At 36.6% G+C, this 27719-nt stretch overlaps 1 protein-coding gene across 1 annotated transcript; it reads right to left on the minus strand.

Moving 5' to 3' along the window:
- Window positions 1-27719, minus strand: DIPK1C (divergent protein kinase domain 1C). Its single transcript, XM_003760104.2, has 4 exons — window positions 27046-27719; window positions 13147-13830; window positions 6839-7003; window positions 1-1177 (listed from the first exon to the last, which is right to left on the minus strand). The coding sequence occupies exons 1-4, from the start codon at window positions 27226-27228 to the stop codon at window positions 956-958; spliced, it is 1254 nt and encodes a 417-aa protein (XP_003760152.1). The 5' UTR covers window positions 27229-27719; the 3' UTR covers window positions 1-955.

Here is a 27719-nt window from a genome sequence, read left to right on the forward strand (position 1 = left end):
ACTAAAAAAAAAAAAGATAATTAAATTTACCAAAAAATAATTTGTCTTGGAAACAAGAGGAAGATCAAGGAAAAGCATATGTCTTGAATGAGATGATGAGATGATAGTGGCCCACAGTGTAAAGTGATGGCCAAATTATTCATTTCCTTTTGTTTCTTCTTACAAAAGATATGTTCTTTGAATTTTGAAGAATAGAACAAAAAATGGCTAACAGAACAGAAATTCAAGATTATCAAAAAGAAAATAAGCACTTAATAAATGTCTTTTCATTCATTCACTTATGGTAGATTCATTCAGAAAATGAAAGACACTTCAGAAAGATATGATAGATTATTCCTTTCCAACACAATCTCTATTCTTTGAAAGTGCCACTTTTTTTTCCAGGTTTGGGTAAAACTTTTCATTCCAGCACAAGTTAAATCCCCTTTGCTGGCTTAGTTGATCACTGAGCAATGAGGAAGGTTGGCAAACCCTGTATATATCTAACACCTTTTTTAGTCTATCACTTTTTAGTATAAATAACAGCAGAGTTAAAGACCCTTCTTGTGTGGTATCAGAGAAAATGAAGGTGCCTACTATTCTCCTCAAAAACAGATTTTGGCTGTTTATCAAGTGAGTGCCCCCCCAAAACAAAATTGTCTTTGTGCCCACTCTTCCACACTTCCTCTGTTACTTCAGAGCCAGTATTTATATGTATCATCCTGTCCTTCAAACAGCTTAGGTAAATCAAACCAGGCAAGAGACAGAATGGAGGGAAGTACAAATCAAAAAGACCAGAGCTGCGCCTGAAATAACATAAGGCAATTTCACACTTCAAAGAGCCATGATAATATCCATAGCATCTTCATGGATGTTTCATTTGCATAGTAAAAAACAAAAATAAAAACAAAACATACAAATATGTAACTTGTAACAGACAAACTCAGTGGAAATAGTACAGAGTTATTGGAAAAAGCTAATCCTCTGATTTCTGAAGTTCCCTTTGAGTAGCTTGAAGCAATCGGTATAGTTCAGAGAAAGAGTCTGGAGATACTCTCTGGTGTTGGGGCGTGTCTGGGATTCCAGGATCTGCACATTCATGCACAGCCTTCTGTAACTGCTCCTGGAGCTGTAAAGTGACAGCAGAGCTTCTAAAATTGGAAGGAAACCAATGTCGGAATATTTTGTCACAGATCACCTAAGGAAAGAGAAAAGAAGGAATTAGCTTTCTGGGCTGGAGATAATATCTAATTTTTGCAGCATCTTTCTGATGTATATATCTGTAAGAATCCTGAGATCTTAATGAGGGTCTTTCCTGCTTGGAACTCAAAAAACTCTACATGCAATAGAATAATTAGCTATGCTTCAAGATGAGTCCATATGTGTAAAGTAGGAAATCCAGATTCCCCTTCCATATGGATGAGTAAATGGAAATTGATATTTCATAAAAAACAGAAAGGAACAAAGGGGTCCTCATTACATAGATATAGCTATTATCCAAAAAGCTTAGGAAGCCCACAAAAGAAGAGAGGACCAGATGGGAAAGGGATTTAGGGGAGCAGTGGTCTATACCAGGGCTTCTTAAACTTTTTCCACTCATGACCTCTTTTTGCCCAAAAGGTTTTTATACAATCCCATATACAGGTAAATAAATAGGTATACAAATCAAATGTTTAATTATAATAAATCATAAAGAAATTTATTATAAAATAATTCTTTGCTATTCATATAATTTTATCATTTATTAAAGAAGAAATTTTCATACTAATAAGATGGATGTACTTGTTTATTTTTACATAAAGAATTAAATCTTTTGGTGGAATATTTGATATTTTTTATTGTTGCCAAATTTTTCATGATCCCCACATTGTTATGCAACTCCTTCTGAGGTCACAACCCACACTTTAAGAAGCTTTGGTCTAGAGAAAGATTGTTGGAAGAGCCAAAATTATAATTGGTGACACTACCACAATTGTGGTATACTTCTTTCATATCCTGTTAATAAATAAGCATATCATGTTTGTTAATCTCTATTACAATGAGATTTCTTTGTATTCATGCACCACAATTTATTTAACCATTCCTCTGTTGTTACACAGGTTATTTCCAATTTTTTATAACTGCAAATAATGTTAATATTGATCTTTTAAAATATATTTTTTAGAAAAATAGAATTTTTAAATTGCTTTCTCAGTATATATTCTCAAACTGTAAAATTTCAGAATCAAAAAATGTAATCCTTTATGTAATGTTTGCTGGTGCTATCAGATTGATTTCCAAAAAGACTCCATCAGTTTGTAATTCCACTAGTAGTGAGTTGGTCCACTATTTCCCTATACTCTCACCAAATTAAATTTCATTGTTTTTTATTATTTTTGAAATTTTTAGAGTTGCTTTAATTTTCACTTCTTCCTTTATTAATAAAGTTGAATATTTTAATAGGCTCAATTCAATTACACATTTATTAAGTGCCTACAATTTGCAAGGTATTATATCATTCAAAATGGATGTTTCTACTTTTATAAACTGTTCATGTTTTTGACCATTTATCTACAAGGTATTTGCTAATGCCTTTGAATATTTTTTTAAAGTCCTTCTAAATATTAGCTGACATCTTTTATCTATTATATTTGCAAAAATCTTCCCAAACTGGTTTTGGGTTTTTTTTGTTTGTTTGTTTGTTTTCTTTTGGTTATGTTGTTTTTAATTCCAAGAAGTTTTTTTATTATTATTATTTTTAGGCAAACACACTTCCCTGTCCTAGACAAATTCTTCTATTTCTTTAACTGATAAAAAGTTATCTTTTCTCCAAAACTGAAATAAATATTTTATTCTACTTTCTTGCATCTTTTTATCCTTGATTTTTTGAAAGTTTGGCTATGACCCAAATGAAATTCCTTGCAGTATTAGATGTGACTTTAAATTTGTTTCCTACTATGTCAGCTAGCTTAAATTAAATGAATTTTTTCTCCAGTTTTCCATAGGTTAATCAAATATTTATATTTGTTTGTATCTGGTTTTGTATTGGATTACATTCTTTTTAATTTCTTTTTTTTTTTGTGTGTGTGAAAACTAGACAAAGAATTATAAAGCCTAATAAATAAGCAGGCTTTCCTCTTTCAAGGTTTGTCAAGCATTTTGGAAGAGGTATTACATTATGTGACAGTAATGCCTTAGATTTGTAGAGCACCTGCACTCCACAGAGCACAAAGAAATTTCACTTGTCTCATTTTTTCCAGAATAAAATTACAAGTTGACAAATGTCCAGGGAAGTTTTATGTTAGTTCCCAAAATCATGGAATGGACTCTCTTCTAACTCTGTATAGGCTCTGTATAAACTCTAGATTAAGGGGGTCAACTCATAATATTTTCAGGATCTAAAATAAGTCACTTAAGATTGTCCTTAAGTGGGAAGCCACTTTCTAGATTTCCAAAGCCAACTCAGAAGCTTGTGTACATTTTAGGGTAAGTTCAGGGATCTCTAGTTCAGAGTCACAAGATACATTCTCACATCACCCCACAGAGTGGTGAGATTCAGTTCAAATTCAGCAAATATTTGTTAGGTATTTACTATTTGCAAGACATTGTAATAGACACTAGGGATACAAAGATTTTTAAAACATTATATTCTCTGCTCTCAAAAATCTTACATTCTACCAAGAGAGCTACAGAATAGCTTCAGAACAAGGATCATTCAGTGTTAAACTGGTTCTCTATTAGATCTGGTCTAAGTCTGAGTAATATTAGCTTTTAAGGGATGGATGGAAGGTTTGGAGTAAGGAAAGGTTGGAAAGAGTAGATAAAAGCAGTGGTATTTGTTCTAGCATTATGAGCTGAGTCTTACCTTAGCTTTTCTTTTAAAATTAACAAATATTGTCCTTTCTCCCTTCCTCTCCCCATTCTGTTTCCCAACCTTCCAGAAGAAGAAGGAGGAGGAGGAGGAGGAGGAGAGGAGGAGGAGGAGGAGATAATCCTTGTAACAAACATGCTTAGTGAAGCAAAACAAATTTGTACATTGGCCATATCGAAAAATGTCTGGTTCTTTCTTCATTTGGGGCTATCACCTCTCTCAGAAGGTGAGCAGTAGCTACTATCAGCAGTCCCCTGCAATCTCTGTTGGTTATTATTCTGATCGGAGTTCTTAATTTTTTGTTGGAATACACGTGAGCCACTTGACAGTGCTGCTGGAAATCCAACCCAGAATGGATCTCTTCCTTGGATGATACAAGGAGACTAAGAGGCAGTTGCTGTTCTCTGACCTCTCTGACTTAGAGGCCATTTTCTGACCTCTCTCCTCTTTCCTCTGCCTCCAATTTATCTCATTCCCAGTCCGCAACACCTGTGTCAGCAAAGGCTACCTTGCAACTCCTTCAGATGCTATGATTCACAGTTGTGGAGGCTCTCGGAGAATTGACCTGTCCCTTAACAATTTTTTTAAAGTTATTTTGTCATAACAGAGTTATTGTTATTATATAATTTCTTCTAGTTTTCTATTTTATCCATGAGTAGGATGCATCTGTATGCCTCCAATGTCTTTCAGACCGGAATCAATACTCAGAGTTTCCAGAGACTCTCTTATATAAGAAGCACAAAAATGGATCAAAAAGCAAAGAGTATCTCCTCTGGAATTAGAAGTCAGAACTTTTGTTCCTTAGTATTACTGTTGTTAACCTATTTGTTACTCCTTTCTCATACTATCAGTATAGTATTCTTTTCCTTTGCTAAACTAAACACTATCCTACATATATTTCAATTATTCTCTTGTTCTTTCCAATATTAATTGGATATATTGCTTACCTCTTCACCTGCTAAGACCTAAAATATTCATTAGAATTCTATGGTTAAGCTAACCTTCAGATCACAGATCTCCTGGCCGGCCTTGTCCCATTGCCACCTAAGAAAATAGGGTAGGGAAAGGTCATTATACTTGGGAGTTACAAAACCTGGATGAGTCCCAAAGAAAATGGCATAAGTCTGTAACCCTGAGCAAATCATTTAACCATTCTGAATCTCAGAGCATCATAGAATCTGTGAGAAAGAAGGAAACAGAGAGTTTAACACACTCAATCTCCTTTAAGTCATCCAGCCTTTCCTTAAAGCACTCCATGAAGAACACACTGCCTCCTAATGGATATAATTCTACCTTAATAAGCTTTTCTTCTTAATAGGTCTAAATTTGCCATTTTGCCATTTTTACTCCTATTTTTGCCAGTTGTTTCTCCTATTTATGCTCTTTGGGGACTGGCAGACTAAATCTAATTTCTGTTCTATCTGATAGCTTTTCAAATACTCCCAAAGACAGCTATCATACTTTCTTTCCAAATTTTCTTTTCTCTAGTATAATTTAAATATGTAAACATCTCTGAGTCCTTCAACTGACACTCATATGGCAAGATCATGAGATCCTTCACCCATTCTGGTTATCCTCCTCTGAATATTCTCCAACTTAGCAGTAGAGATGATGAAGTATTTCATCTCACTAGATTTGGCCTAAATCTCTATCCTTCTAAGATCTTTGGGGATTCTGACTCCAACACCACTGTGATAGTGATATTCCCCAGATCATGTCTTCTGCCAGTTTATAAGGGTGCTATCTATGCTTTTATCTAAGATAGTCATAAAAACAGTACAGAGCCAAGCACAGATCCCCATTGCTTTTCACTTAAGTGCCTTCCAAGTTGACATTAAGTCACTAATGTCTACTCTATGCTTTCAATCAGTTCTGAAACTAACTGCACTACTGTAGAGCCTACGTATCTCCAGCTCTTTCACAATAATAGTAAGGGATCATCTAATGTGTTGCTAATGACTTTTTAAAATATATATATAGTAGTTACTGTTCTCCTGACCTGCTAGTAAAACAACCTTCAATTTTCTCAACCACAAAATGAAGACAATAAGATTGTATTATCTCATTCAGTACTACAGAAAGTCCTTTCGCAAAGAGTAAAATGCTGCAAAAATGTGAGTTAGTAACAGCAATGGTGTAGTAATCATGGTAGTAATCATTGTCATCATATCAAGGTGATTACTGTCATTTACATGATCTAGATCCATTTTACTATCTGTCCATCATTTAGCAGGTAGAGAAAATGAGGCACAGAAAAGTAATCTGTATATGATGATCAACTATGATGGACTTGGCTCTTTTCAATAATGAAGTGATTCAAGGCAATTCCAATAGATTTGTGATGGAAAGAGTCATCCATATCCAGAGAGAGAACTATGAAAACCGCACGTGGATGATTGCATAGTATTTTCACCTTTTTTGTTATTTTTTTTTCTTTCTTGTGCTTTTTTTTCCCCTTTTAATCTGATTTTTCTTACAAAGCTTGATGAATATGAAAATATGTTTAGAAGAATTGCACATATTTAACCTATATTGGATGCTTGCTGTCTAGGAAAGAGAGGGGGTAAAAGGGAAGGAGAAAATTTTGGAACACAAGGTTTTACAAAGGTGAATGTTGAAATCTATGTTTGCATGTATTTGGGGAAAAAAAAATTTAACTATTATTTTTTTAAGTAATCTGACTTATTCATATTATCTGGATAGGCAGTCCATAGGTGAACTACAATTAGAATCCAGTTCTAGCTCACTGTCTGATATTCTATTAATCATATCATACTGAGCTTCAACACTCTAAGAAGCATAACACATCCTCTTTGTCTAAGACAGAGAGGATGATTTATCACTCATGTGTACCATTGTTTCTACTTTTATTTAATATGGAGATCAAGATGGGTGAAAGGAATTAAAAATGATATATAAGAGGCAAAAGCCTCTAGGGAAAATGCTGATTTCTCAATTCCCAGACCAGTAAATTATACATCATCTAGGTAAGGACTACCAACTACTCACCTGCAGGTTGTTATTGACTCGCTGGGCACCACATTTATTGATTCTGAGATCACACCTTGAAAAACAGTCAAAGAAATTGCAGTCTTCATCTCCTGTGCAGTTTTGTTCCAGGATATCCCTCATCTTAGGTTCAAAAAAGGCCATGTCCACATCAATAGCCACCACCTATAATCAAAACAAGATATTCCCCACCCTCATAACATACATGTAGGCAACAGAGAATAAAGTCACTGAAGTGATTTCATATTACTGTCTGCCTAGAAGCCCCACATTTTCCTAGAAGCATAGATTTAGAGTTGGGAGTGACTTCAGAGATCACCTGGTTCAACTCCATCTATTTTACAAATAAGAAAACTAAGAGAATTTAGATGATTTGACCAAGATCATGAAGAACGTTAAGTGACATAAGTAGAGCTTGAACCTAGGTCCTCTAATTCCAAATCATACATTCTTTCCAATGTGCTACACTAGTCAGTCAACTTATAAATAACACAGAACCAAGAGCCTAGAGAATACATTTCCCTTTATTCATTAAGGCATCCTAAATTGGTCCTAAAGTAGATGGGGGTAATAAAGTAAAGAGGAAGAAAGACAAAGGGAGAAAGAATCAGAGAGACAGAAACAGAGAGAGATTGTGAGAAAAGGAAATAGAAACAGAGGGAAGAAGAAAGGGAGAGGGGGGAGAAAAGGGAGAGAGAGGGAGAGAGAAAGAGAGAGAGACACACAAAAAGACTGGGAAAGAGACAGTAAGACAGAGTCAGAGATACAGAGGGGGAGAAAGGAAAGAGAGAGGGGGAAGAGAGACAGAGATAGAGACTGGGAGATAAGGAGAGAGAGACTGGGAGAAAGAAAAACAGAAAGAGACAGGGAGAAAGAGAGTGAGAGAAAGAGAGAAGAGAGAGACAGATTGGGAGAGACGGGGGAAGGCGAAAGAGAGAGAGAAAGAGAAAGAGAGATAGAAGAGAAAGGGAAGAGAGACAGAAAAAACTGGAAGAGATTGGGAGAGGAGGACAGCAGAAAGAAAAAAGAGAGAGGGAAAAGAGGAGAAAGAACAAAGTTTTAAATTTTATTTTTCATTCTTTATATTGTATCACTGATAACATTCAGATCCTTGGTCATGTAAAAAAAAATAATAATAGTAAAAAATCTTTTGCAAAGGAAAGATTTTCAATAATAGGCATTGGAAGCATTACTATAAATATCAATTTTTATCCTGATGGGGAAAAAAAACCAAAGAACTCAATTTTAAAAACAAAGACACTGAATTGTCTTAAAAATAACTATTCCTCCATTTAAAAAAGAAAAAAACAAAGGTTTTATTTAATCAAGTGGTGCAACTGGGGCAAGATTGCTTATTCTTGTAGGTATGTAAAGTAGATAGAAAAATATCTCTGGGCAGGGCTATGACCTGTAATGGTGCAATTAAAACATAAGGAGATACACTACTCCTAGGAGTCCAATATCTTGGAATGCTTGAATGACGGGTCAAAACCGGCACAAATGAAAATGTTAGGGAAAGGGCCTAAGCAAAAATTATTTGTGCTGAAATTGTTGTGGATGGGACAGTTAGGAACTAACATGCTCCCACAACAAAGACAAAATCGATTGTTTGAATGACAGCTTGATGACCCCCTGGAATTTCAGATTTATGTTTCTGGCTGCAAATCAAAAGGATTAAAAAAAAAAAAAAAAAAACAGAAAAGAACAACTTCTAAATTATGCAGATTTTTTTTCCCACCACCTGGATTAAATAACATAAAATGAGCTCAAATCTGGTAAATCCTGGACTCAACCCAAGTATAGCAGCTTATAAGTCCAAAGTTTTAGAAAGATTAGAAAGCTTGATGAATCGGATGCAGCCCAGAGCGATCTACAAGCCTTTGCAGGCCCATATCAGAAATATTTGCCTTTCTCCATCCCCTTGGTAGTGTCTCAAAAAAAAGTTTGAAAAACGATTCATTCTACCCACTCCCATTCTCTATTAAATACATTCTGATCCTGTGACATAACAGGAAATGTTAACTTTTCTTCTTTTTTGAAAGGAGTAGAGGGTGGGAAGTAGGATGGGGGGGGGGGGGGAAGTGAGTGTCAGCAATCAGGTCAGTTTTTCTGAGATTGTCCAGCAAAGTAAGATTTGCTTAGAGGCATGTGGGGAATAATGAAAATGAAAAACATAGGAAAAATTTTTCAGGCATTTCAAGGCTTTGCATAATTATACATCCAGTCATAACAAACAGAGCCAGCCTGCCATTTAAATAAATCTTTTCTATCTCATTGTGAAGCCAAGCCAAATATGTAATTTGTACAATTTACCCCAGTGGTACTTTAAAAGTGAACATGAGTGAGACTACACTAATGAAAATTGTTCTCTGCCTTTTCTCTTTCCAGGGTTCCTGGCAGGATGTCCAGGCTCTTATCTGAAACTAGAGCCTCCTTCTATGTACCTATTTTTACCTTTTTTGTCATATATGATTTTTTCCTCAGCTTGTAACTGTGTCTTTCTGCTTTCCCCAGGAGACCAAGATTTTTTTCCTTTTTTCCCTCTTGTAAGTAATAATAGAGAATAGTTCCCATGTATTGCAAACATAATCTGATACTTAGAGAGTAAAATCAAAAACATTTATATACCTAGTACTTCTTAAGTCTTGAAATGATTACAAAATCTTTTATGCATAAAATTACCTAAACCCACATAATTTCCTTCAAAGCCATAACATCTCAGCATTAGAACAGAAAGACGTCTGATGATAATTTCATTCTTCCCTGAAATATGGTCTCACACATGCCTTCAGAGCACAAAAATGTACTATCTGTTTGAAAGTGACCATTGGCATTCATTTAATAGTAGTTTAGACCAGAAAGTGATGAAAAAGTTTTTAAGTGTGACTTCAAGCCACTGACTCAACATTGGAAAGTATTACAAATTGTTAAACTGGTTCCTGGCTAGGAGGTTACTGCTGCAGGCTTCTGGGACGTTGGATGACTGGTAATTGTCAGGACCCAGTCATGGGCTAACCCAGAAGACCAGCCCTTTGCATTAAATCATGTCACTGCTTGAGAGTTGGCTCAGAAGAATAATAAGGTTCCGGGTCAAACAATGGTTGAGAATCAGGGAACAGAGTTACAGAGCTCCTCTCTTTTGGTAATTTCTCCTCTAGCTATCTTCTCCCCTTCTCCCCTTACACTATCCTCATCCTTCTCTCTTTCCATTTCTCTTCCCTTAGACTCCTTTTCTTTTTTTCTCCTTTCCCTTCTCCTTTCTCCTCCTCGCCATTATCCTTGTTTCTTCAGCTATTCTGGTCCTCTTCTCTCCTTCCTCTTCCCTTCTCTCTTCTCCTATGCTTTTCTCTCCTCTTCTCCCACATCTCTCTTCTCCTTTCTGTTTTTTCTCTTTTTTCTTCTTCTTTCATCTTTTCCCATCTTTCCCCATTCCAAATTCTGAATGAAGTGACCACAGTGTAGAAGTATAAATAAAAAAGAAAATCCTTATGATTACCATACCCCCACCTTCTCTTCTCTATAGTCCCATCCTGTGTGCTTCAAGGCATGCACTCAAATATACTACATCTCTGCTGGTAATACTGCTCTGACCCAATTCTAGCAGAACTACAAAATATAATATGAAAGGTGTCACTCCTCCCCAAAATATTGCTCTCAGAAACCTGCCATTGTGATATTATTCTCTCCTATCTTCCCTGATTTTTTCAGGTGATTTAAACTATCTAGACCATTTCCCATGTAATTTCTCACAGTGATTGTGAACATTTTTTTCTCTTCTGTCACCCTCCTCTTCTATTCCTACCCATCCTCTAAAGATCAAGATAAAAATTAAAATAAGAAAACTTAACAAAAAACTTTTAAAAAGTCTTAGGATTCTAAAGCCTCCATGAAGTTTTCTATGATTTCCCCCAGTTTAGAATAAGTTTCCCTATTGGATCTCAGAGAGCAGTTTGTTTTTCAATCTCTAATGTAGTAAGAGACAATCTGGCATAATGGAAGAAGAACCAAACTTGGAGTTAGGACAGTCTGGGAGAAAGACAATATAATACATTGCAGAGCACTGAATGTGGAACATGGGTTTGAATTCTCCTTCTATCATTTACTGCCAGTGTGACTCTGAGCAATTCCCAATCTCTAGACCTCAATTTCCTGGTTTGTATAATGAAAGAGTTGGATTTGATAGCCTCTGAGATTCCCCACCTCCCTATTCTAAATCTATGACCTTCTGATGCTAAATTTCACCTGCCATACATACAGTCTGTGTGAATTTGGGTAAGTCCCAACCTCTCAGTGCCTCCAGCTAGTTCTTAAAGAGTACAAGTTGCAGGGCAGTTGTTGATCTGCTTTCATGGAGGGAGTTTCAGAAAAGTCCCTTATATCAATGAAATCACAGATGCAGACAAAAAAAAAATGTACTTGTGTAACATTCTGTATTATAGCCATCTGTGTTGTTATTCTGTCCCCATACTAGACTGTAAGCTCCCTGAAAGCAAGGATCATAACTTGACTAAACTTTGTATCCCCCTTAGCACTAGTGTGCTCTGTATTCAGCAAGCATGTTTGTTGAATAAATAAGTGAAGCCTTATTCCCTATTTATATAATTAACCAAAAGGGATCAGTAATATCACCATTCTTTTGATAGCTTATATTTATAATTGTTGTTAATATAGTTGTTATTCAAATTTCAACAGATTCATAGGCTCTCGATTTCAGAGGTATTAGTTAATCTGAATTTTTTAATTCACTAGTTATAAGATGTTAACAGGGCAGACAACCTATGAGACAAGAGAGGGAAAAATGTAGGCATGAAATTCTTTCACCACACATTTCACCCAGTCCTTGACTGGTCAAATTTGTTTTGTTGTATGTCTTTTATGTAGTAAGAAACAATATAAAACAGCATATTAAAAGCCAGCCTTAGAATCAGGATGATCCAAGCTTCCTTTGGCGCTTGAAATCTGAATTTGGGGAATCATGATTACTGAATTAATTCCATATGCCCCCTGTTCTCAGTATGGTTGGGGAATAAAAAGGTCCATCTCATAAAGAGATACATAACTTGTTTTTGGCTGCTGCTTCTTTATTTCAACAACCCCCTCCTCCTTTAAGGCCAGGTTGCAACTGAGTAGGGAATATGCATTCATCTGTTTTCTATCAAAGTAGATCTCAGTGGCAGTCATTCTCACCCAAGGCAGGTTTTTCACTTGCTACCAATACTAAAATACTGCTTGACTTTCTGACAGTCGTGATAACGGAATGAAAGCTAACCAAAACAGTGCTTGGATGAAACCGTAGGGAGAAGCAGATTTAAATTAATGAGGAGGAGAAAAAGGAAGAAGGATCCCCAGGCAAGAACACACACACACAAGACATCCCCATCTCTCAATCCTTCTATCCTTATCTCCTTTGTAATACTCAATCTCCTGAAGATGTTGCCTCAGGTCAAACTTTAAATAGACATCCTCCCCTTTCCCCAAGGCATCTACTGCTTTTAAATTAACAGTGGAAATGTCTTTCCTCTCTTTGAGAAATAAATCTTATTAGCCATTAGAAAAATAGACCTTGTTGAAGTCTGGATTCCCTGTTCCCCTTTTCTACCAATACTCTGGACAATAGATGAAATAGAAACATTCCTAGAGAGTTACTGCCTAGAGCTGAAGTTGTTTAGTAAACACAGAAACACAGAAATTCTGAGTTGCAAGAGAACTCAGCAGCCATGCAATCCAGTCCATAGCTGAAGAATCTAATGCATGTGAGCCAACTGACAAGTGCTCCTCAGAATCCACTGCCTTCTGAGGCAGCTCATTCCATTTTGGCATCATTATAATTGTTAGGATGTTTTTTCTGACAGAAAATCTAAATCTACCTCTTTGCTACTTCTACTCATAGCTCCTGGTTTTGTCACCTGATTCTAACATAGCAAATCTAATCCTTCTTCCACAAGACAGCCCTTAAATTACTAGAACACAATTATCATATGCTGAGTCTCTTGGTATAGAGGAAGTGTCCAAAGGACAACCAGGATGATGTAGGGTCTTGAGATCATATCACAGGAGGCCACAGGGGAATATTCAACTTGAAGAATAAAAAACTGAGTGGGGGAGGAGGGGAAGAGGAAAAGTCAGTGATGATGGTTATGACTCTATAGGAGAATAAAAGGTGGAACTCTTACCAGATCAGGGCAGGGAGATATTCATGGGGCTTTTACTAAATGAAACCCAGATTTCTAGAACCCAAACAATCGGTCTTTGGAGCCCATGGTCTTTTCTGCTCTACTTATTATTCATCCCTCCCTGGAAGCACTTACTGTGAAATCACTCCTTATAGCAAAGTTTTCTGGCTTGATATCACAGAGGTGAAGGCGATGGGAGAAGTCATTATCAAAATGGTTTACCATATCCAGGAAGCTGAGGGCAATGTTGTTAATGGCCCTTGCCTGGCCCTGGTCACTCACAACAGGGATGCCAGCAGCTTCCTCCAGAGGAAAAAGTGTTCTGTGTCGGGGATGTCCAGCAGCAAGATATTCTACTGCATAGAAGTGGCCACAGGAACCCAGCACCTGCAGGACATGTCGGCTGAAGTCTTGTAGAAGGCTGAAGTAGATATATTCCTCCTGCTGAAGCAGTGACCACATGCTGGCCACCTGGACCTTCCATCGAGGTCCCCTTCTCCCTGACCACAGGGGCCCCATGGTGCTGTTGGAAATATCCAGACCGAGGGCATTCTTGACCTCTATGGCCACCATTAGGAGAAGCTCTTCCTCAGGAAAGTCCTTGCCACCCTCCACCTCCTCATCTAACAAGTCAAGAGGTTGGAAGCTGGAGAACGCCTCTTTCTTGGACTTTAGGACAACAGGCTGACCGTGCCAAGAAGCCTGAAGAACCTTCTTCCCCCTCTCATAGTACAGGCAACGCTGGTATACCAGCTTGCCAGCCACACACAGGTCTTCACAAAGGTCTCCCATCAGCGTGCCCCCTTGGTAGTCATGACACTGAAGTGAAGGAATGGAAGAATCAGTCACAATAAAGATGGATCTGGGAAACCTGTTATGGTTTAGACTTCACTTAAGTCAAAGTATTTTTTTTAAAAATGCATTAATCTGCTCAATTACATTTACTGAATATTTACATAGTTGCTATGCTAGTGACTATGGGAGGTATTGAAGGAGAAAAAGAGATGGTCCCTGTCCTCAAGGGATTCATATCCCCTGCTGAACTCCCCATCTAGTGGAAAACAGAAAATGAACAACAGATAATATGGGACAACATATAATTCATATGATGTGATAAAGAGAAAACTTACCTTTTCATATTTATCTTGTTCTTAAATAAAAATTATGATCATACCCATAGGAATGAAAAAAAAATGAGATTCTAGGCAGGCTTTACAAATAATTAGTTGTATGGCCATAAACAAATCACAAGGGGAGTTGCTAGGTCCCATTTAGTTCCAAAGTCCTGAAGGGCATAAATAAAGTTTTTAGAGACTTTAAAGAATTGAATATGAGGGAAGGAGCAATAAGAAAGAAAGTGAGGAGTCAAGTATCATACTTAGTTTGTGAGTTTGGGGAATTGGGAAAATAGTGGTGCCTTAGATAAGTAAAAGGGAAGTTTAAAAAGAGAGAAGGGCTTGGGTGAAAAGACAATGAGTTCAGTTTTGGACATGCTGAGCTTAAGATGTCTATAAGATATATACAGATCAATTGTGCAGGAGGAAGGAATTTGTGACCAAAGAAGAACTGGAGATCATTAATGATCATAAAATAGATAATTTTGATCATCTTATGTTAAAAAGGTTTTGTACAAACAAAACTAATGCAGGCAAGATTACAAGGGAAGCAATAAATTGGGAAAACATTTTTACATTCAAAGATTCTGATAAAGGCCGCATTTCCAAAATAAATAGAGGACTGATTCAAATTTATAAGAATTCAAGCCATTCTCCAGTTGACAAATGGTCAAAGGATATGAACAGAGAATTTTCAGAAATTGAAATTATTGAAACTATTTCTACTCATATGAAGAGGTGTTCTAAATCACTATTGATGAGAGAAATGCAAATTAAGACAACTCTGAGATACCACTACACAGCTGTCAGATTGGCTAAGATGACAGGAAAAGATAATGACGAATATTGGAGGGGATGTGGGCAAAGTGCAACACTAATACATTGTTGGTGGAACTATGAACAGATCCAACCATTCTGGAGAGCAATTTATAATTATGCTCAAAAAGTTATCAAACTGTGCATACCCTTTGATCCAGCAGTGTTACTACTGGGCTTATATCCCAAAGAAACCTTAAAGAAGGGAAAGGGACCCACATGTGCAAAAATGTTTGTGGCAGCCCTTTTTGTAGTGAGAAAAAACTGGAAACAGTGGATGCCCATCAATAGGAGAATGGCTGAATAAATTATGGTATATGAATGATGAACATGGCTCTTTTCAGCAATGAGATGATTCAGACAAGTTCCAATTGTTCAGTGATGAACAGAGTCATCTACAGCCAGAAGGACTGTGGGGACTGAATATGGTTCACAACATAGCATTTTCACTCTTTTTGCTGTTATTTACTTGCATTTTATTTTGCTTCTCTTTTTTTCTTGTGTGGCACGATAATTATATAAATATGTATACATATATTGGATTTAACATATATTTCTACCATGTTTAACATATATTGGATTACTTACCATCTAAGGGAGAGCATGGGGGAAGGGGAGGGAGATTGGAACACAGGGTTTTGCAAGAGCTAATATTGAAAAATTGTCTACACATATGTTTTGAAAAATAAAAAGCTTTAATAAATTTTTTTTAAAAAGATATCCAGATCAAGATGTCCAATAGGCAATTAAAAAATCTAAGACCAGAGGTCAAAAGAGAGGTTAGGACTGTACAAATAGCTCTGAAAATCATTTGCATAACAATGATAATTGAATCCATGAGACAAAGCAAAATAATACAGGAGAAGAGAGAGCAAGAGCAAAAACTGTATTATGCCATCATGTGTATATAGAGGAGTTTGGCTTGGCAAGAAGAATCACCTCTTTATGTGAGACAAGGTGAAGGAAGAGATAGTGATGGAAGGCATCTCTCTGATATGGGAAAAGGAAAGGGGAAAAGAGAAAGCTTTCAGTGAATGACCTCAATTTTAAAAATGAAATGAGTCAAGGTTCTCAGCTAAGAGAATAGGGAAGGAATGAGAGCTGTGAGGGGGTTTGAGGAGGGATAGTGTTTGGATAAACCACAATAGAGAGTGGGATAGTGTGGGGGAAAAAAGAAGTGTAAGGCAAGGGAGGAGGGTTGATACTAATGTAATGAGTTTCCAGAGTGCAGAGAAGTCAGTTTAAAGAGCTATTCTTTTTTTTTTTTTAATTCTTTATTAGAATTGGTGTTGAGATGATCAGGACAAGACATCATCAGAGCAAGGAATGCTAGCAGAAAGGAGTTTTCACTTTGTCAGTGACTGAATGAGAGATAAGGAGAGGAAAAGGTGGTAGCATAAGATGGGGAAATAGCATCTGTCTTGGGCTCTCCCAAGTCATGTGATGCTGTAGGTAGCTATCAGTTTTTTCTCACACATCAGGAAAAAGGAGAGATCTATTTGGGCTTCTAGGTCAATAAACACCTAAGTCAGGAGCCTGAGAACTCAAATTCAACTCTATATACTTCCTAAGACTAAGGTCCTATATCGCTTCTATTTTCATAGCCAACCCCCTAAAATAAGTTATCTACATTCATAGCCTCCATTCTTCAATATCTGCTCACCTTTTAATCCCTTGTAATCTGGCTTCTAAATTCATATTCTATGAAAACTTCTCTCTCCAAAGTTACTGACAACCTCATCTCTTAAATCATGTGTTCTTTCATCAGTTCCCCTCCAAAGTTAGATAACATAATAATAGCTGGCATTTATGTAACACTTATATTGTTCCAGTCACCATGCTAAGCACTTTACAATTACTTAATTTCATCCTCACAACACTGGAGGGTGGAGAGATGTGGTTTTATCTCCATTCTGTGGTTGAGGAAACTGAAGCAATCAGATTAAGCAATCAGGCTTGACCAGATTTACACAGTTCAGTGTCTGAATTTAGGACTTCCAGAATCCAGGTCCAAGATTCTATGCACTATGCTCCTAGTTCCTTCACCTTGCTTATCCAAGTAGTCTTATCAATAATTTGCATTTCTCCTATTCATCTCCTTTTTTCAACTCATATGGCCACGACTCTATTCAAAAGCCGATTCCCTGACATCTAATTGGTTTCTCTACTTCTAGTCTCTCTAACCAGTCTGTAAAATTGATATTCCTAAAATAAGGATGACTATGTCATTTCTCTGTTCAAAAAGCTTCAGTGGTATCATATTGACTCCAGGACAAATTACAGATTACTCTATATAGACAAGTATCTAAAGTCTTCCGTGAGCAAGCTTCTATTAACCTTTCTAGGTTTGCTTCATAGTATTCCCTGCCACTCATTCTCAGTTCCAATCAATATGGATTAATTATTCTTTCCTGATTTTAGCCTTCCATTTCCATTTTAGACAAAATTCTCATGCCTAAAATGCACTGCCCAGCACTTCTTACACCTCCTCATTTCCTCTTTAGAAACCTTAGCTTCCTTCAAGACTCAGCTCAGTTATCACTCCTACATGAAGCTCTTTCTGATTTCCACAATTTTTAGTGGTCTCCTCCTCCTAAAATTACCTAATATTTGCTTATCTATACATGCTGTATCTCCCCAAAAAGACTTAATCTTCTTAAGGAAATTAATTAATTTTAATTTTTTTTCTTTGGATATCCTCAGCCGATAGCACAATGTCTTGCGCATAATAGGTTCTTAATGCTCATTGAATCTCTGTTGGATATTAACCCTAATAAATGCTGATTGATTGATTATAAAACAACCATCCCAAGACATTCAGGTGCACATATTCCAGAGAATTGTAATCACATCTTAAAAGAATTTCTGGATCCCAAGAAACATTCTAGGTTTACAGATTCATAGCCAGCACAAATGCATAGCTGACTCAGCAAGAGTCTAAAACTGAACTGAAAGATATGACCTGACTCCTTTGATCGTTTTTGAGAAATACTCCTCCTTCCCTTTTCCCAAAAATATTCTTTAACCTCCAACTTTGGTCTCCTCTTCTGTAAAATAAGATAGTTGGGAATACTCTGTTTGACAAATGCTGACTTAGGTAAGAAGGTATGAAATCATGACTCTAATTTTGCAACTACTAAGTTTCATATGCCAAGCAGTGCAAATTTGCACTCCATTTTGTACTGGCACTCAAAACTATCTTAAATATTTTTGTTAGAGAAAAGTGCATTAGTGTGTTTTAAAAACTATATAAGTTCTGTGTATGCCTTGAAATTTAATATGGCTGTGGTAAACTTCCATCCTTCTATAATTACCCCTGGCACACCATCTCAAGGTTTGGGGGTCATCAAATGTACCATCTACAGGAAACAGAACTCTCTTTGTCAATCACCCTCTCAGCCTATAATTGTTTCCATGCCTCTACTTTCAAAAGAATTGCTGCTGCTGCTTTAGATTGCTCTGGGATCATTGTGAGCATCTAGAAGTGCAGCTACAAGTTGATTCTTGGAGAGAGAGTAACATTTGGAGAAGTGAACATGACCGGTGATTAAGGAGATGGGACGGATAGGGGCACAGGAAATGGCTTGCAGGTATCCCCTTTCCTTGTTACTTTTCTCTTGATTTCATGTGTTATTTATTCAATGTGCTTATCTTTCTATAGAAATCTTGATGTGAAAATACAGTAAGAAAAAAAACAAACCAACCTTTTTTTAATTGAAATATGAATTGATAGCTTCCCTGTCATAATGGAAAATACACAGCTTAAAGTTGGTAAAAGCTAGTCTTTATCTGGAATGCAGAATGCAATTAAAATGGACAGGACATATATGAACAAAAGCACCATTAGTCATCAGACTGAATTGTGGTTTCCAATAGAACCTAGGCTACAAAAGCATTCTTGTGACTTCAATCCTTGGGAGCTAGTGCCCAGCAACAAGGAAGGAAATACTTATCTGTCGTTACACAGAAAGAAGACTGAATCAAAAAAATGACAATGATCAGGAAAGGCTATTTAGTTCCACACCTGCACAAAAACTCTGTTGGCAAGTGCTACATTTCACCATATTGTCTGGCAGCAGGGGAGCAAGAAGGGAACTTTGTGTAGCTCTGACTTCCCAGGATCCTGATTTTCTTATTTGAAAAAAAAAAAAGGAACTATAGTTTTGTTTTGTTTTTTTTCCTTAGCAAAAATAAATGACCCAAAATGCGTAAGAGGCACAGCTATTCACTTGGGCATGCAAATGACCACAAATAGGACTTGCGAACTTCAGCTATACTTCTGGTCCTTAATATAGATTAATCACAGCACTGCTGGATTTTACGCTAGTCCAATCCCAAAGGTTCAGTTTGCAGTATTCAGAATATGGCTACTCTATTTCTTTTCCTTTCTTCAGTTATCTCACATATTCTGCTCATTTAAAAGCCAGCACAAATCAGGATAAAATAATAATAGTAGTAGCAGTAATAATAATAATAACTAGTATTTCTATAACACCTACTATGTACTAGCTACATAGTGCTAACTGCTTTTCAAATATTATCCCATCTGATACTCACAATAATCCTGAGAAGGAGATCCTATTTTTATAATTTTACATATGAAAGAAACTGAAACAAAAGTTAAATGACTTGCTTAGAATGGAATAACTAAGGTAGGATTTGAATTTAGAATATATGAGATGTGAGGGGTACAATGGCTAAAGTGGATAAAGATAAAAAGAACCCAAGTTCAAATTTACTCATGCTACTATTTACTCATGAGCTAGAAGTTAGGAATAGAGGCTTGGATGTGAATTTCAGTTGATTCTTATTAACTACATGATCTGGACAACATCTCTCTCTCAACTCCCTCATCTATAAAATGGAAATACTAATCCTTTCATTACTTACTTCATAAACTAGTTGATAGGAAAGAGCTACAGAAATACTACAGTGTCATAGAATATAAGCCCATTGAGGGCAGGAACTGCTTCATTTGTGCCTGTTTTAATCCCAAATGTTTCACATGGTGTCTTGTATATATTTAGTATTTAATAAATATTTGTTGAACTGAATTATGATCAGTCTCCATACCTTTGAATCAATCTGTGCGATCGGAGTGGGAGAGAAAGGAGTACTTCAGCTACTAAACTGCTGTGAATGGGATCTCAGATAAGACCACTAATTCATTTAACAGGAATGAGCATTATGTTTCACATTTTTTGTACCTATTAAGATCTGGAAATTAGATACGCTTTAAAAATTTTAAAACAATTTACAAAATATTTTTGAATTCTAAAAATGAAATTCCTTTAAAGCTTTTTCATCACATTAAAAAGCAAGTGAAACTTTTAAAATTTTATTCTTAGCTAAACATTACTTGATAATTTTTAGATTAGTTTCATTAAAACCCTGGATCAATTTTTCTTTACACATAAAGCGGTCTCATGTTTAAATCTTGAGTATGAAACATTTCCTTCATCTAGATTTATTTGTCCATAAAACCAATTTTCATCTACACTTTTTCTCTACTTACGTAAAAACCATTCTGATTCAGGCCCTTGCCACCTCTTTCCTGTACTTTTTCCATAGGTTCCTAAGAATATTTCCGAATCCAATCTCTTCCCCTACAATCCATATCTCTATACAATTAAAAAATTCCATTCTTCTGCTTATGAAACATCAATGTCTCCTGAAATACCTCTAGAACAAATTCCTCCACTTGGCATTCAAGGCCTCTCACTACTTGCCTCTAGCCTGATTTTTTCTTTTTTTAAGTAAACTACATATTTTCCCCTCTTGTTCACTGTATATTTTAGCTAAATTACCCAATTTGTTTTTCCCTATAACAGACATATATTCTATCTCCTGCTTCCACATATTATAGCAGAATATTCCTTCAATTGTAAATTCCTCCATTTGGTTTTAACTCCTTGAAGGATGGGGGTACTTTTGCCTTCCCTTGTATACTCAGGTCTTAGCACAATGTCTCAGCACATTGTTTAATAAATGTTTGTAGACTTGCCTTGTCTCACATATTTGAAATGCCTTTCTTCCTCACTTCTACCTCTTGGAAACCCTAATTCTTTCTAGAGCTCAGCTAAAATATTGCCCCTTAAAAAGCCCTTTCCTTATTACCTCAGTGTTAGTACCTTTTATTCTTCAAACATTTCATTTTTTTTCCTTAACAGTATTTTTTTCCAATTACATGTAAAGATAGTTTTCAACATTTACTTTTATAAAATTTTGATTTTCATTTTTCCCTCTCTCCCTCCTGTCCCTCCTTCCCAAGACAGCAAGCAATCTGATTTAGATTATACACACACACACACACACACACACACACACACACACACACAATCATATTAAACAAATTTCCATATTGGTTGGAATGTGAACAAAAGGAAAAAATCACAGAAAGTAAAAAGAAATCCAAAAAAAATCTACAATATTTATTAATACAAACATGCTATATCCCTAAAGAAAATGAACTCCTTGAAAAAATTTTTATTTTTTTCTTTTGATTTTGTATTTCCAATGCCCAGCATAATGCCCAGCACATAGGAGTTGCTTAATAATTACTGCTGATCAATTGAATTTAAAAAATAAGAATTTTAAAATAAATAAGGTAATGAAAATATTAATGGAATTTTTACCTAAAGAATATCTTTAATTCAATCATTACATGGCTTTTATCCACAACTGATTCAGTAGCTGTCCATTTACGGATGTGATGAATGATTCACATATGCGTCAGGACCATATCCGAGTTCTTATAGGTTTCCTATAGGTTGATTTCTTATTTCCCTAGCTGGCTTTAAGGGAGAAACAATTCCTGTCCACTCAACTCTGAAAAACTGTTGACAAGGTCAGGAAAGTCATGTTGCCAGAATCTAACAGGGTTGTTGGAGTTTTTTAAGTGGCATTATATTGCTCGTTGAATTGACAAAGCCTGCATTTCATCATAACTGATGTGGCTTTTCACAGATAGTTATATTGTACTTTGTGGTTTCTCATAACATTTAACTACTATAATATGTATTTCTTCTCCTTTTCTTCCTCCACCCAAATTAATAATTTCCTAAATAGTGCAGCTCTTAACCTAGAAGACTTGAACTAAGACACTGGGTCTATATATTTTGTGTAAATACAGTCCTGATCAAAGCTGGGAGGAAAATAGTCATTTGCACATTCTGGTATGTGATTTGAATCTTGTTAGTATAGAACATTTTTAACAGCCTCTATTCCAACAAGTAGAACCCAGGAAAAATGAGCATTAGTTTAGGCTATGTTATTGAAAATGAATCGATGACTATACTGATTGAATAAAAACCTAGTCATGCAAAAGTGAAGTTAGGATTTTCTAATTAGGTAGATAGTATAAAAGAAAGCATTTTCTAAAAAGTACTTCCTAAAATGACAGATGAAATGGAAAGATGAAATATTCTCCATTATTAGCTGGGATTTTTGTTATTGAAGGGAGCAAAAACACAGTAGCAAAAGCCATTCTTCCTGAATTTTTCTTTTCTCTTCTAAAGCTTTGCTTATTATCATAGCCCAACAACCTGCCAGGATTATAAATTATCAATCATGGCATAACACTTGTTAGCCTACCATTGCCTCCAGCCACAACTGACTGAAAAAGCACAGTCTTGAAAATCTTGTAGGCAAGGGGAGGAGAGTCTAACCTATTTCCTATTATTAGAGTGTGGACTGAGAAGCAAAGTAGAAAGAAATGATGTACTGTAACTTGGAAAAGCACAGTTCCAAAAAACAGGGCCACCCTATTTTGGAACAATTCCAACAGTTCCTAAATTACAGTCTAGAATCTGAGTAATGGAAGAAATCTAAGAGCTCACCTTGTTACATTAAAGAATTTGTAGCAGAGCTTGAATTAAGTCATAGTATTCTAGATTTATAAAAAAATAACATTGATTATACATTGGCAGCTAAGTGGCACAATGAATAGGGCCTGGAATTAGGAAGACCCAAGTTCAAATCTAGCCTCAGACACTTCCTAGCTGTGTGACCCTGGGCAAGTCAAATTACCCTGTTTGCCTCAGTTTTCTCATGTGTAAAATGAGCTGGAGAAGGAAATGGCCAAATTATTCCAGTATCTTTGCCCAGAAAAACTCAAAATGAGGTCATGGAGACAAATAACAAATGTTCAGCAAAAACAAACTATGAGGAGATACAAAGAGAAAATGAATGGTCACTGTCTTCTAAGGACTCACATTCTACTGAATTTTCAGCTAGAAGGGACAATAGAACTTATCTATTTCACTTTAACAGACAAGAAAACTGGTCCAGAGACCAGAATCACACAGATATGTGGCAGTCAGGATTTAAAGCCAGATGCTTGATTGTAAATTGAGCGCTTTTAACTGCCACTCTGTTCTTTAGGAAATGTTTAGCCCCAGCATTGAAATATTGTTTCACTTCAGTGGCAATAACTACTAAACAAGATTTAAAGTCTAAACAAAAGTATTCTATTTCACAGGGTTATTGTGAAGATCAAAAGAGATCATGTATTTAAAGTTCCCAATGGTACTCTATTATTGCCATCAATTTTGCTATCATAAATGGTTCTCAATCATCTTCATGTCTCCTTAATCATAACTCGCATAATATATCACACTTTTGGGTCCACAAAGCCTGTTATGTGTTGTCTCATTTAATTCACTGTTACTGTTCATCATGTTTGACTTTTCAACATCCCATTTGGGGTTTTCTTGGCAAAGGTACTGGGAATAGTATGTTATTTCTTCTCCAACTCATTTTACAGATAAGGAAACTGAGGCAAACAAGGTAAAAAAACTTGCTCAGAGTCACTCAGGTAGAAAGTATCTGGAGCCAGATCTGAGATCAGAAAGCTGAGTCTTCCTAACTCCAGACCTAGCATTCTATCCACTATGTCTAGCTTCTGTAAAAGCATTATTATTCCTCCTTAATAGGTAAGGAAATAGAGGCAATAAGAGTTGAGGTGACTTTGCTCATGTTCACATAGAGTCAGAACTTGAAATCAAAATCTAGACGTTTGACCTCAAATCCAGTGTTCTCTCCATGCTACCATGCTGACTTCCTATTGCTTTGTCCACACTAGCTAATTAATATTTGCTGAATACAATTGAATAGTGTGTAGAAAGGAGCTTCCCTGGTCCATTTCCTTTATTCTCTAATTTTGTTCTTTGCTTATTAATGCACACCTATAGGACTCTGTTTATCCTACTACTGTGCTTTGTAATCCTACAGTCATACTCTCTTCCACAAGCTCTTCCAAGAAATACCACCTGCAGCGCTTGTTATACTCAGAATACAAGGAGAGGCTTCCCACTGAGAGACATTTATCATAATTCTTTTGGGCTCAGCCAGAAAGAGGTTTCTTTTTGACTCAGCCAGTAGGGCTGTTGCTTATGCACTGTTGTGTTCCGAGGGAAAGCTAATGAGAATTTGGAGGCAAGTCAGAAAAATAACAACCACTTTTATTATGAAGTGTAAGAGCTAAGCTGAGCTGAATTGAAAACTGCTTAGGGAGCCAAAGAATTGAGAGATTCGATATAGTCAGGGTCCACAGAAGCTACAACTACCTAGTTCTTCTGGGCTTTTGAAAGATCAGAAGGAAGGATATCACATAGCAGAGTAAGTTAAAGCAATTTAAAAGAAAATCTAATCTATATGCATCTTGGCTAAAGACACATGTATTCCCATGGGCAAATGCAGCATGGAATGAAATAGATTGTAAAAGGGATAAAAATGATGGCTTATGGAGGAGCAACTGACACTATATAGCCCAATTAACTTTAGTTTAAGTCAGTTCAGGGGAAAGTTAAATCTGTCATCTTTGAATCTGTGAAATTTTCTGGGGAAGAATAAAATTGGTATTTTATAATTGCTCTATTGACAGGGGGGGATATTTATCATCTCATCAGCCAGAAAACTGACCTTTCAGCTCTATGTCAGACCATAGCTTTAAAAAAAAAAAAAAAAATCCAATAAGGTTGCCATTTAAGACAAATTGATAGAGCTTCTGAGCTTAATTAGTCTTCATTTATTATGTGGAACTCTGGAAAATTAATGATTATCAATTACTTGCTTTCATAATGGATTATTTAGTTTCTATTAGGCTTTATTCCACTTTATCTAAACTAAGTTTCCATTTAATCTATACACTTAAAATTTTTAAAAATTATTATTTTTCAAAAGCAGCTTCAACCAGACCCTCAGTTTTTGTTTAATGATAGAAAGAAACTGTCTGAGGATAAAAGGATGAGAATAGTAAGTAAGTGTATAAAAGTGAGAGAAAAGTATGAATGGAATAAGAAAATGAGTGTATGCAAAGTTTAGGGAAACTCTAGGAGCTCAGAAGCAGAGGTCATGCATTGCACAAATGAATTTACATATGAAAGGAGAGGAATTATGTAAATAATAATGAATACTTTCACCAACATATGGCTTGTTCATCATGTCTAATTCAATTCGGGAATGTTATTTGTTTAACTTGGGCATTTTCATAAATTTGTTTCCTTCATTTTTTCCAATTAATTTATGTATACATACTTATGAATATTTTATCCCCAAAGCATTGTTTCCATGTTTTAGTGAGGAAGCAAACATAGTTGCAAAAGTAGGCAAAAATTGCAGATTATTCTTAAAGGTTTAGGAAGGTGAGTGGGAGAAAAAAGGAGAAAAGGAAAAGGTAATAGTTCTTAAGACCAATGCTGAAGCTGCAAATGTTCAGAAAACAATTGTCACTATTCTCTCCTCTAGCTTCCTTTTAAAGGATATATTCCATTATCATTGTCCTTTTATTTGCTTAATATTCTAAATAAAATGGAAGGAATAAGAAATTACTAACATTTTGGATCAGACAAAAATGAAACCTTGCTTTATGACAACTGAGGGGTTTCTATGCAGCCAGTTTTAACTAATTGTCTCACCTTTGATACTATATCTTTTTAATCCATTAGAAGATGCTTTAATTGTTTAGGCTAAGCACTTAAGGTTTCTATTTTGTTTAACTGACAGTAATTGCTGTGTAAGAAGAATAAAGGAAGCAAAAAGGAGTTTGGGAAGGAAGAACTTTCCAAGGGCATTCATTTTATTCTTCTCTTTTGCTTTTGTGCCTTTTGCTATAAAGTAATCAGACTCAGTTCCGAGGCTCACACAAACTGTATTCATGATGGTTGATTGCTAGTACTTGACTAGAGAAATCATCTGAAGGTAAAAATGTAATGGATTGTAGGAGAAAAATAAATGTTGAAAGACAGGACAAATAGCGGATGGAGATTCAATATGGTTGAATTTCTTTTAAAAAGAGAGAGAAAGAGAAAGAAAGAAATTTCCTCCAAGTTTTGAACTTCTTTTAGCTAGGCACTCCACCTTGTTCTGGCTTGCATACAAATGAAGTTTTTAATGAGACCTGGGCAAAAATTCTTGCTTTGGCATTTACTAGATGAGTAATTATAAGCAAATCAATGTACCTCAGTTTCCTCATCTATAAAATGGGTGCTGACTTTCAAGATTTTCTAGGAAAGCAAACTTTAAAGCGTTTTTAAATATGAGTTGCAATTATTAAGGGCAACTGCCTATTACTAGATATAGTAAAAAAAAAAAAATCTTTTGAATAGCGGTATCAGATCCAGGTTTACAATGAAGACAAAAGGCAAGCTCAAAGAAAAATAGGAATTTGTACATACACATACACACACACAAACGAATACATTATGTCTGTATTCAATGTTCAAATAGACAATTGTGTTCGCATGTATTTTCCAATACGTGTATGTGTGAATGGGATGCCTCATATATGCTGTTAAATCAGAAGCAAGAGCCCTGTTTGAGGAGCGTGGCATCCCATTTTCTCCCTCTAGATGGGACAGAGTAATGTGAGCCATAAGCGCTCCTGGAGATGGAAGTGAGTCCAAAGTCAAAGATCCCAAGCATTCATTCTGAGGGTCTCCCGCTTAGTAGATCCCCACCTGGTGGCTGTCCCTCTCTCCCAGCCATACCATCCCGAAGCGCTCGCGCTCCCGGGAGAGGGTGGCAGGTAGTGGGCAAAGTGGATGGGCACAGAGGAGAAGAGAGATGGAGGGTGGGGACAGAACGGGGTCAGGACAGGACATACCAGCCCAGCCAGGATTCTCCGGCTCTTTTCGTCTGTGCAGCGCTCAGAAAAGACGCTCCTGTGGACTTGGAGGAAAAGTGTGGCCACTAGCACCCAGCAAACGGTCCAGAAGAGAACGAAGAGGAGGGTGCAGCGCCTACCGAGCTTCCACCTCAGCCTCCGGATGCCCATAAGGACCTTCATTATTCCCCCTCGGGGGCCTGCCCTCTTCTTCTACAACTCCCTCCCACTTTAGTGGGTCTGCAGGCACCGTGCCCCTGGGGCCAGAGATTCGGGGAGAGCCATTTGGAGCCAGAGATACTAATCCCCGCGCAGCGGTTTCCTGGCTCCAACCCCCAGGCTCAGTAGGAGGGAGCGAGAATGGGGTGCATCTGCCAAAATGCAAGCCCCTGAGCTGCCTGATTGGCCTGGTCCGTAGGAAATGACTGGGGGTACCCACGGTGCACTTGGAGACCCGGCTGCGGCAGAAGCAGCCGAGGCAGCAACAGCAGCATCTCCACTGGCTGGGGCTGGATGCTGCTCTTCGTTGGAGCCTCCAGGATATATGAGAGTTCTGCTGCCTTTACACTTCCTAGCCAACTCTCCCGCCCTTGTACAAGGATTGTTTCTCTCCCTCTCTCTTTCTCCTAGACTCCCCACTCTCCCTCGGTCTCCCATTTCTCTCTTCCTCTTTC

Source organism: Sarcophilus harrisii, chromosome 1, assembly GCF_902635505.1.
Source record: "Sarcophilus harrisii chromosome 1, mSarHar1.11, whole genome shotgun sequence".
Lineage (NCBI taxonomy): Eukaryota > Metazoa > Chordata > Mammalia > Dasyuromorphia > Dasyuridae > Sarcophilus > Sarcophilus harrisii.

What these genes read in the sequence shown, in the direction of transcription:
- DIPK1C (XM_003760104.2), bottom strand. Translation starts at nt 27,228, where the DNA reads ATGAAGGTCCTTATGGGCATCCGGAGGCTGAGGTGGAAGCTCGGTAGG. An exon ending in GGAGAATCCTGGCTGGGCTG is followed by an intron (nt 13,831 to 27,045) that starts GTATGTCCTGTC and finishes CCTTCACTTCAG; the next exon opens with TGTCATGACTACCAAGGGGG. An exon ending in CTATAAGGAGTGATTTCACA is followed by an intron (nt 7,004 to 13,146) that starts GTAAGTGCTTCC and finishes TTTTGATTATAG; the next exon opens with GTGGTGGCTATTGATGTGGA.